General features: G+C 52.0%; 1 protein-coding gene across 1 annotated transcript; it reads left to right on the forward strand.

Moving 5' to 3' along the window:
• The first annotated feature begins 8,170 nt into the window (after positions 1-8,170).
• ID1 (inhibitor of DNA binding 1, HLH protein) lies at positions 8,171-9,400 on the forward strand. Its single transcript, XM_010352800.1, has 2 exons — positions 8,171-8,702; positions 8,948-9,400. The coding sequence occupies exons 1-2, from the start codon at positions 8,280-8,282 to the stop codon at positions 8,987-8,989; spliced, it is 465 nt and encodes a 154-aa protein (XP_010351102.1). The 5' UTR covers positions 8,171-8,279; the 3' UTR covers positions 8,990-9,400.
• Positions 9,401-11,472: the final 2,072 nt, after the last annotated feature.

Raw genomic sequence — 11,472 nt, forward strand, 5'->3', positions numbered from 1 at the left:
TTTTTGTATTTTTTAGTAGAGACGGGGTTTCACCATGTTAGCCAGGATGGTCTCGATCTCCTGACCTCGTGATCCGCCCGTCTCGGCCTCCCAAAGTGCTGGGATTACAGGCTTGAGCCACCACGCCCGGCAAGAAGTGTCTGTTTTCTTAAGGTGACTCAGAAAAGGAGTACTGGGAAGAAAACGCACACTCAATTCAAACTACCAACAAGACCAGAAGAATGCCCATCTGACAACAAGATAAGCAGGCAATCTTTATTTAAACTCCTTGTCAGGCCTTAAAAATGTAAAAGAGGCCGGGCGCGGTGGCTCAAGCCTGTAATCCCAGCACTTTGGGAGGCCGAGGCGGGCGGATCACGAGGTCAGGAGATCGAGACTATCCTGGCTAACACGGTGAAACCCCGTCTCTACTAAAAAAATACAAAAAACTAGCCGGGCGAGGTGGCGGGCGCCTGTAGTCCCAGCTACTCGGGAGGCTGAGGCAGGAGAATGGCGTAAACCCGGGAGGCGGAGTTTGCAGTGAGCTGAGATCTGGCCACTGCACTCCAGCCTGGGTGACAGAGTGAGACTCCTTCTCAAAAAAAAAAAAAAAAAAAAAAAAAAAAAAAAAAAAATGTAAAAGATAAGGCCAGGTGTGGTGGCTCATGCCTGTAAATCCCAGCACTTTGGGAGACCAAGGTGGAAGGATCACTTGAGTCCAGGAGTTCTAAACCAGCCTGGGGCAACATAGTAAGACCCCTTCTCTACAAAAAAAATAAAAAATTAGCCAGGTGTGGTGGTACATGCCTGTAGTCCCAGATTCTTGGGAGGCTGAATAGGGATGATCGCTTGACCCAGGTCAAGGCTGTGGTGAGCCGTGATTGCACTACTGTACTCAGCCTGGTGGACAGAGAAAGATCCTGTCTCCAAGAAAAAAAAAAATTACATAGAACTGAAAACACACAAAAACTAGTGCATATAAATCGGGCGAAAACTGAATTTCATGCCGTGTGCGGTGGTTCATGCCTGTAATCCCAGCACCTTGGGAGGCCAAGGCGGGTAGATCACCTAAAGTCAGGAGTTCGAGACCAGCCTGGCCAACATGGCAAAACCCCGGTTCTACTGAAAATACAAAAAATTAACCAGGCGTGGTGGCATGTGCCTATAATCCCAGCTACTCGGGAGGCTGAGACAGGACAATTGCTTGAATCTGAGAGGCGGAGGTGGCAGTGAGCCGAGATCGCACCACTGCACTCCAGCCTGGGTGACACAGCAAGACTCTGTCTCCAAAAAAAGGCCAGATGTAGTAGCTCACGCCTGTAATCCAGCACTTTGGGAGGCTGAGGCGGGTGGATCATCTGAGGTCAGGAGTTCGAGACCCTCCTGACCAACATGGTAAAACCCTCTCTCTACTAAATACAAAAAATTAGCCAGGCATGGTGACGCATGCCAGTAATCCCAGCTACTTGGGAGGCTGAGGCAGGAGAATTGCTTGAACCCGGGAGGCAGAGGTTGCAGTGAGCCAAGATTATGCCATTGCACTCAAGCCTGGGCAACAAGAGCGAAACTCCATCTCAAGAAAAAGAAGAAAAGAAAAGAAAACTGAATTTCACCTGAATTCTGCTTGCGATATTGTATTTTAGTTATGCAACATACCAACTGTTGGAGTGTTAGAAAGGATATGGAAGAACTGGACCTCTCCAATACTGTCGATAGGAATATAAAACGGTACAACCACCTTTGGAAAACAGTTTGGCAGGGTTTTTTTGTTTTGTTTGGAGGGTTTTACTCTGTTGCCCATGGTGGAGTGTAGTGGCACCATGATCTTGGCTTACTGTAGCCTCAACCTCCTGGGCTCAAGCAATCCTCCCACATCAGCCTTCCAAATAGCTGGGACTACAGGCATGCACCACCACATCTAGCTAATTTTTGTATTTTTTGTAGAGATGGGGTTTCACCATCTTGCCCATGCTGGTCTTGAACACCTGAGCTCAGGCATTCTGCCCACCTCAGCCACACAAGTTCATAGCAGTTTTATTTTACTAACCAGAAACTATGAGCAATCCAAATGCCCCTCCCAAGTGTCTGGATAAACAAGTGGTGGTATATCTATATAATGGAACACTACTTAGCAATAAGAAGGAATGACCGCTGGCCCGGTGGCTCACGCCTGTAATCCTAGCACTTTGGGAGGCTGAGGCGGGTGGATCACCATCTGAGGTCAGGAGTTTGAGACTACCAGCCTGGCCAACGTGGCAAAACCCCATCTCTACTAAAAGTACAAAAAGTAACCACTTGTGGTGGCGGTCCCCTGTAATCCCAGCTACTCAGAAGGCTGACACAGGAGAATCACTTGAACCTGGAAGGCGGAGATTGCAGTGAGCCGAGATCACGCCACTGTACTCTGGCCTGACAACAGCGCGAGACTCTGTCTCAAAAAAAAAAAAAGAAAGAAAAAAAGAAAAAAGGCCGGGTTCAGTGGCTTATGCCTGTAATCCCAGCACTTTGGGAGGCTGAGGCAGGCAGATCACGAGGTCAGGAGATGGAGACCATCCTGGCTAACACGGTGAAACCCCATCTCTACTAAAAATACGAAAAATTAACCAGGCGCGGTGGCAGGCGCCTGTAGTCCCAGCTACTCACTCGAGGCTGAGGCAGGAGAATGGCGTGAACCTGGGAGGCGGACGTTGCAGTGAGCCGAGATCCCGCCACTGCACTCCAGCCTGGGGGACAGAGCGAGACTCTGTCTCAAAAACAAAACCAAAACCAAAAAAAAAAGGCCAGGCGTGGTGGCTCATGCCTGCAAGCCTAGCACTTTGGAAGGCGGAGAAGGGCGGATCACCTGAGGTCAGGAGTTCGAGACCAGCCTGGCTAATGTGGTGAAATCCTGTCTCTACTAAAAACACAAAAATTACTTGGGGGTGGTAGTGGGTGCCTGTAATGCCAGCTACTCGGGAGGCTGAGGCAGGAGAATCGCTTGAACCCGGGAAGTAGAGGTTGCAGTGAGCCGAGATCATGCCATTGCACTCCAGCCTGGGTGACAGAACAAAATTCTGTCTCAAAAAAAAAAAAAAAAAAAAAAAGTGTATAGAAGGATATGCATAGGTTTCATACAAATACTATGTCATTTTATTTATTTTATGTATTTATTTTCTGAGACAGGGTCTTGCTCTGTCACCCAGGCTGGAGTGCAGTGGTGGAATCTTGGCTCACTGCAATCTCCAGTTCCTAGGTTCAAGAGATTCTCTTGCCTCAGCCTCCTGAGTAGCTGGGATTACAGGCATGTACCACCAGGCCCTGCTAATTTTTGTATTTTTAGTAGAGATGAGGTTTCATCATGTTGGCCAGATTGATCTCGAACTCCTGACCTCAGATTATCCACCTGGTTTAGCCTCACAAACTGCTGGGATTACAGGCGTGAGCCACCGCGCCCGACCCTGAATTAATTTCTACAGCATAATTTTTTCTCTCATTTTTATTTATTTTTATGTTTTTGAATCAGAGTCTCACTCTGTCGCCCAGGCTGGAGTGCAGTGACTTGATCTTGGCTCTCTGCAACCTCCACCTCCTGGGTTCAAATGATTCTCCTGCCTCAGCCTCCCGAGTACTTGGGACTACAGGCGCCCACCACCACACCCAGCTAATTTTTGTACTTTTAGTAGAGACTGGGTTTCGCTATGTTGGCCAGGCTGGTTTCTCTGGAATTCATTGCAGTAAACAGGATTGCTGGTCAAATAATTCACAGTTGAAGGCCAGGCACCGTGGCTCATGCCTGTAATCCCAGCATTTTGGGAGGCTGAGGAGGAAAGATCACAAGGTCAGGAGTTTGAGACCAGCCTGGCCAACATAGTGAAACCCTGTCTCTATACTAAAAACACAAAAAAATTAGCCTGGCATGGTGGCTGGCACCTGTAATCCCAGCTACTCGGGAGGCTGAAGCAGGAGAATCGCTTGAACCCAGGAGGCAGAGGTTGCAGTGAGCCGAGATTGCACCATTGCACTCCAGCCCGGGCAACAGTCTGAGACTCCACCTCAAAAAAAATAAATAGGCCGGGCACGGTGGCTCACGCCTGTAATCCCAGCACTTTGGGAGGCTGAGGCAGGCGGATCATGAGGTCAGGAGATCGAGACCATCCTGGCGAACACACGGTGAAAACCCGTCTCTACTAAAAATAGAAAAAATTAGCTGGGCATGGTGGCGGGCGTCTGTAGTCCCAGCTACTCGGGAGGCTGAGGCAGGAGAATCACTTGAATCCAGGAGGCAGAGCTTGCAGTGAGCCGAGATCCCGCCACTGCACTCCAGGCTGTCACTACAGCCTGGGAGACAGAGCGAGACTCCATCTCAAAATAAATAAATAAATAAAATAAAATAAAAATAAATAAAACAGTTGGTGATGGTGGGCACAGTGGCTCATGCCTGTAATCCCAGCAGTTTGGGAGGCCAAGGCAGGCGGATCATCTGAGATCAGGAGTTTGAGACCACCCTAGCCAACATGGCGAAACCTCGTCTCTACTAAAAATACAAAAATTAGCTGGGCGTGGTGGTGGGTGCCTGTAATCCCAGCTACTGGGGAGCCTGAGGCAGGAGAATTGCTTGAACTCAGGAGGTGGTGGTTGCAGTGAACTAAGATTGCGCCACTGCACTCCAGTCTAGGCAACAGAGCGAGACTCTGTCTCAAAAATAAATAAATAAAAATAAACACTTGGTGATGAATTAATACTCTAATTTCCTCTGGTTGACCATTGTTCTTCCAATTTTTGGCAGTTCTTTTGAGCAGCAAACTATTCCCTCCCATCATTAATTTAGGATTACTAAACAAGGCATAGGGAGTTTAGAGAGTTTTGGTGTGTGTGGTAAGGGGATGAGGAGTCTAGCTAATTAATTGATGATGTCTCTCTCTTTTGAAGCTGGTCTCACTGATTGGTTTGGTTTTCCTGGTTTCCTGATGTGGAGACAGAAGGCTCCTTTACTGTTCCCTCCCCCCACAAACTTCTGTGGGAAAACGGTACCTGCTGATAACTCAAGTGAATTCATTGCTGCGGGGTAGTGGGTCGGAGGGGAGCAGGGAGGGACCATAATATCACCCTTCACTGGTGGGCACAGATTTTTACCCCTGCTAATGTTGTCTGGCTTTGGGTGACTAACCTGAGCTTCAGTTTCCCCACCTGTGGCACGTCCAGGACTCTGCAATCAGAATGCCTGGTCCTATTATTTTGAGACGGAGTCTCGCTCTGTTGCCCAGGCTGTTGTGCAGTGGTGTGATCTCAGCTCACTCTAACCTCCGCCTCCTGGGCTCAAGCGAGTCTCCTGCCTCAGCCTCCTGAGTAGCTGGGGGATTACAGGCGCGCGCCACCACGCCCGGCTAATTTTTTATTTTCAGGCACGTGCCACCATGCCCGGCTAATTTTTTATTTTCAGTAGAGACTAAGTTTCACCATGTTGGTAAGGCTGGTCTCGAACTCGTGACCTAGTGATCTGCCCGCCTCGGCCTCCCAAAGTGCTGGGATTACAGGCGTGAGCCACTGCGCCCGGACCCCGGTATCTTTTTTTGTTTTGTTTTGTTTGTTTGAGACGAAGTCTTCTCTGTTGCCCAGGCTGGAGTGCAGTGGCACAGTCTCGGCTCACTGCAAGCTCCGCCTGCTGGGTTCACGCCATTCTCGTGCCTCAGCCTCCCGAGTAGCTGGGACTACAGACGCCCGCCACCTCGCCCGTCTAATTTTTTCTATTTTTAGTAGAGACGGGGTTTCACAGTGTTAGCCAGGATGGTCTAGCTCTCCTGACCTCGTGATCCGCCCGCCTCAGCCTCCCAAAGTGCTGGGATTACAGGCTTGAGCCACCGCGCCCGGTTTTTTTTTTTTTTTTTTTTTTTTTTTTTTGAGACGGAGTCTCGCTCTGTCACCCGGGCTGGAGTGCAGTGGCCGGATCTCAGCTCACTGCAAGCTCCGCCTGCCGGGTTTACGCCATTCTCCTGCCTCAGCCTCCCGTGTAGCTGGGACTACAGGCGCCCGCCACCTCGCCCGGCTAGTTTTTTGTATTATTTTTACTAGCGACGGGGTTTCACCGTGTTAGCCAGGATGGTCTCGATCTCCTGACCTCGTGATCCGCCGGTCTCGGCCTCCCAAATTGCTGGGATTACAGACTTGAGCCACCGCGCCCGGCCAGTTTTTTGTTTTTTGAGATGGAGTCTCACCCTGTGGCCAGGCTGGAGTGCAGTGGCTCTATCTCGGCTCACTGCAACCTCCGCCTCCCAGGTTCAAGCAATTCTCCTGTCTCAGCCTCCCCAGTAGCTGGGATTACAGGCGCACGCTACTATGCCGGGCTAATTTTTGTATTTTTAGTAGAGGTGGGGTTTCACCATATTGGTCAGGCTGGTCTTGAACTCATGACCTCAGGCAATCCACCCGCCTCAGCCTCCCAAAGTGCTGGGATTACAGGCGTGAGCCATCGCTCAGGCCTTCATTTTTTAAGATAAGAAATAAATGGGCCGGGCGCGGTGGCTCAAGCCTGTAATCCCAGCACTTTGGGAGGCCGAGACGGGCGGATCACAAGGTCAGGAGATCGAGACCATCCTGGCTAACACAGTGAAACCCCGTCTCTACTAAAAATACAAAAAACTAGCCGGGCGAGGTGGCGGGCGCCTGTAGTCCCAGCTACTCGGGAGGCTGAGGCAGGAGAATGGCGTGAACCCGGGAGGCGGAGCTTGCAGTGAGCTGAGATCTGGCCACTGAACTCCAGCCCGGGCGACAGAGCAAGACTCCATCTCAAAAAAAAAAAAAAAAAAAAAAAAAAAGAAATAAATGAAAAAAGATGATCAAGACAAACTCTTCACACAGTGCCCAGTGTACAAAGTAATGGTCACGTTTGTGATTATTTAAATACCAGGCAAATATTAAACAGTAGGGCTCAGAGAGGGCATGCGACCCGCCTGAATCCACCCAGCTGCAGAGCTGGAAAGGGAACTCAGGCCTTTTTCCCCACGCTGGAGCGGGTAGCTGGGGCGGGGAGGTGGGGGGAGCAGTGAGGAAACCTCCCAAGCGGCCCAGGCTGTGCTGTGGGTCTGGGTGGGGAGATTCGCAGGTGTGGGGCGGGGAGGTAAGGTGACCCTTGCTCAGCGACCGCGCCCGCGAGGAACGCATTCCCAGGCCTCCCGCCCGGGGTCTGCAGGTGACGGGCTGTGGGGAGCTAGGGAACTAGCTAGCTCAGTTTGTCGTCTCCATGGCGACCGCCCGCGCGGCGCCAGCCTGACAGTCCGTCCGGGTTTTATGAATGGGTGACGTCACAGGCCTGGCGTCTAACGGTCTGAGCCGCTTGTTCAGACGCTGACACAGACCGGCCCGGGAAGGAGAGGGGGGAGACTAGCTCCGCAGCTGCTGCGCCGTGGGAGGGAGACCCTGCTCGGAGGTCTTTGAGAAAAAAATTTTAAAATGTAGCCAAAAATGGGAAAAAACATTTAAAAATCACGAGTTGTTGCAGGTTTAGGAAATTTTTGCAAGGGGCTGCAAATTCAAGGTGGAATCGAATGCAGCCTCACTCCACTGCGCTCTATCTAGTTCACTTCCCAGCCACCCAGCCCCAAACTTACTAGACCTTCCCGAATTAATTGCGCTCACCCAGGGGGGATCTGGGTAGGCCCTCCGGGTCTCAGGAACACGAACAGCAACATTATCTAGAAATTGAAAAACCCCAGGGGAGCAGATGTAAAGGAGCGCCCGCTTTAAATTTCGGTCCTGATATTTGTAGATCAGGGTCCCACAGGTATCTTCCAAGAGGGTCGGAAACCCAGGCTCTCTGGGCTATCCAGAGCCAGCCGCTTCTCCGTTTGGGCCTCAACTTCTCTCATCTGTGAAATGGAGCTGGAGAAGTGAGAAAGTGAATATGGGAGAAACTGATACCTGAGGTCTTTTCATTATAAGGCAATGCCGGCTTAGCTTCCTTGCCTCCTTCACGAGGAGCCCAGTGCAGCCCTCGCCTCCACCCGCTGCCCTGCCCGGTGCCCTGCCACCCACCCACCCTCCCTAGCTGTTCTTGAAACTCGGGTAGTCTTTCCAGATTGAGAGGGTGCACTAGAAAAGCATAAGGCGGCACCTAGGAGCGCGGACCACGCCCCCATGCTGCCCATTGGCTGCTTTTGAACGTTCTGAGCCCGCCCCTCCGGGGGCCGTGGCAGGTTTATGAAAGACCTGCGGTGTCTCCGAGCTTTCATTCCACGTTCTTAACTGCTCCGTTTTTTACCTCTGCTTCGGGCTCCCGCCTTCTCCGTTCGCTTTGCCCATTCCGTTTCAGCCAGTCGCCAGGAATCATGAAAGTAGCCAGTGGCAGCACCGCCGCCGCCGCAGGCCCCAGCTGCGCGCTGAAGGCCGGCAAGGCAGCGGGCGGCGCGGGCGAGGTGGTGCGCTGCCTGTCTGAGCAGAGCGTGGCCATTTCGCGCTGCGCCGGGGGCGCCGGGGCGCGCCTGCCTGCCCTGCTTGACGAGCAGCAGGTGAACGTGCTGCTCTACGACATGAACGGCTGCTACTCACGCCTCAAGGAGCTGGTGCCCACCCTGCCCCAGAACCGCAAGGTGAGCAAGGTGGAGATCCTCCAGCACGTCATCGACTACATCAGGGACCTGCAGTTGGAGCTGAATTCGGAATCCGAAGTCGGGACCCCCGGGGGCCGAGGGCTGCCGGTCCGGGCTCCACTAAGCACCCTCAACGGCGAGATCAGCGCCCTGACGGCCGAGGTGAGATCCAGATCCGACCACTAGATTATCCTTATGCCGACGGGAAAACTGAGGCCAGAGAGGGCGTGGGCGCTTGCACCAGTTCCGTCCCATCTTTGCGGGTAGCTGGCTATGCGGGGGTGCCTAAGGAGCCTGGAAAAAGCGTTCCCCCGTCGTGTACTCCTGGGGAAGGGGGCGTCCGCTGCACTCGGAGCGGCGTCCCCCCCCCCAACGCGCCCTTCTCACCTCTTTTCTCGTTTTCACAGGCGGCATGCGTTCCTACGGACGATCGCATCTTGTGTCGCTGAAGCGCATTCCCCAGGGATCGGCGCACCCCAGCCATCCGGGGGCAAGAGGAATTAAGTGCTCTGTGGTCTCTCCAACGCGCCTCGTCGGATCTGGGGGCGAACTAGACAAATCGGCGGCCACTGAGCCCTTACAGCATCCAGCCTAGGGCTGAGGGACTGGAGAGGAGAGGGCGACCCTTTCTCCACACCTACTAGTCACCGGAGACTTTAGGGGGTGGGATTCCACTCGTGTGTTTCTATTTTTTGAAAAGCAGACATTTTTAAAAATGGTCACGTTTGGTGCTTCTCAGATTTCTGAGGAAATTGCTTTGTATTGTATATTACAATGATCACCGACTGAGAATATTGTTTTACAATAGTTATGTGGGGCTGTTTCTTTGTTATTAAACAAATAATTTAGATGGTGGTAAAGTTGCAGTGACTTTTTGGATTGAGGGGAGGGGCCTGGGCTGGGGGTTGACCCCTGACCCTCTTCACAGCTAGTTCTGGGAGGAGAATTGGAGGGCTACATCTGGACTGTTGCTCTTACCGGCCTGAATGAGTGTTTCCGGTGTCTTTAAAGTCTATTCTTCCCCCACCGTCACCGGCCATTTCCCTGCTCCCTAGTGTTATAAAACTAAATACTCTAGACCTTTGGGGTTTTTCAAAGTGATCATTGGGCCATCTGGATCACCTGGGGAGGTTGTTAAAATGCAGATGAACCTGCCAGGGCCCCTCTGTGTTGGAGTATTGAGCAACCCATTTAAGTTGGAGAACCTGGTCGCTGGACCACCCACTTCCTTGCCAAGATGTGGATAAAATGAGACCCAGTGGTAAAGCACTTGCTTAGGGCCATAGCTTGTGAGAGGCAGTGATTCTATCACCCCATTCCCCAGTAGGAGGTGCCTCCCCCAACAGCCTATCTCTGGGTTCCAGCAGGCTGCCCTGGGGCTCCTGGCTCATCCAAGTGGGTGAGCAAGTTGGCAGGGCCAGGTTGGGCACAACTGCTGGGACACCTGCTCTAGGTCCAGACTCAGCCCCATCACCCTGGCCTGGCTCTGTTGGCAGCTCAAACAAATCTCCCCCCAACCCCAGGGCTCCTGTGTAGGATCTGAGGAGTGGAATCTCATTCCCCAGCTCCTGAGCAGGATAAATATGTCATTGGCAACGGCCTATCTGCCTGGACATGTATGTGGATTTCTACTCTGGGGAGCATGTATGGGTGTCTACTCCTGTGTATGTAACAGGAGTAAGCTGGTCTCCCCCTGCTACTCCACAGTGGGGATGGGCCAACTGTTCACATATAGGCCTGGGGGTGTAAGTAGGGGTATGCTTGGGGCTGTGTGGAGAAGGGCAAATAGAGCACATGTGTTCTGCAGATAAGTGTGGAACCTCCAGCTGTTTGGGCTTGTGTGTTCTGCCTAAATGCATTGTGGGCATCTCTGCATGGGTCTGGGATGATGGATGGGTTTGAATGTCTGGGGGCCACAGAACCACACTGTGGGTTTCTGTGTGTATAATTGTTCTATAGATTGGTTGGCATTCCTGGGCCTCTGCGGATCTGGAGTGAAGGTGGGGACAGCTGTGTTTGGGCAAATCCTTCCTCAAAAGTTCACGTGGCAACTCCCTGGGCTATCATTAGGTCCTGGGGGCACCAACCCTCAAGAATAGATGCCAGGTAAATCCCCATGTATTACATACGGAGAAACTGAGTCCCAGGAATGGCAAATAACTTGTCCCAGAAAGGTAAGGGCTATTCATACATTTTGTCAATAAACGATAGAATAAAATAAATAGCCCCTAGCACCAGAACCCTGGCTCTGCTCAACTCAACCCTTTACAAAAACGATTTCATGGATCCCTGTGGGGCTTAAGGCAGGATTGTGGTCCCAGTTTTACAGCAGAAGGAACAAGCTCACAGACGGGATGAACAGAAAATCCAATGAAAGATTAGTTTCCTTGAGCAGTAACGTTAAGCCAGTTACACCCCCTCCACAAGCAGTTTATGGCTTTTATCAAACACAGTATTTGCAGGCGATTTGTGTTCTTTACTACCCCCTCTCCACCGGCTGCTGTATCCATATTACTAACCTCACGGAAAGTAGTACAGAATAAATGAAAGTAAGTGGGTAAAACGTTTAGCACAATGCTTGGCACAATGTTGCACAGTTATATATTATCATGATTAATTGTCGCCTGTGCATCCTTGGAGTGTCCTCGGAGGCACACGTGTGCACGCACTCCCTCACTTGTGGGCCCTCGCCTGCAAGCCCACCCACGGGAACGTAAGCAGGTTCCCTCCCCCTCGCGTACTCCGACATGCAGGGCCTTTCTTCCAGGGGAGGAAGGGGCTGCGGCAGGGGCCTGGGCCACCTCCCCCGCCATTCAGGCACACTCTGGATTCCACGTTCCCCTCTTTTCCCCTTTGGCCCAGGCCCAGCCCATCTGGAGGCCGGCTCTGCGGCGGCCTGGGAGCGTTTCCATCAGCTGGGCCCGAGGAATGC

Source organism: Rhinopithecus roxellana, chromosome 13, assembly GCF_007565055.1.
Source record: "Rhinopithecus roxellana isolate Shanxi Qingling chromosome 13, ASM756505v1, whole genome shotgun sequence".
In the NCBI taxonomy this organism is placed as follows: Eukaryota; Metazoa; Chordata; class Mammalia; order Primates; family Cercopithecidae; genus Rhinopithecus; species Rhinopithecus roxellana.

Bases quoted from the DNA above. Each gene is read 5' to 3' on its own strand.
- ID1 (XM_010352800.1), top strand. From the start codon at position 8,280: ATGAAAGTAGCCAGTGGCAGCACCGCCGCCGCCGCAGGCCCCAGCTGC. The intron at 8,703-8,947 runs GTGAGATCCAGA...TCGTTTTCACAG, and splicing joins TCAGCGCCCTGACGGCCGAG to GCGGCATGCGTTCCTACGGA.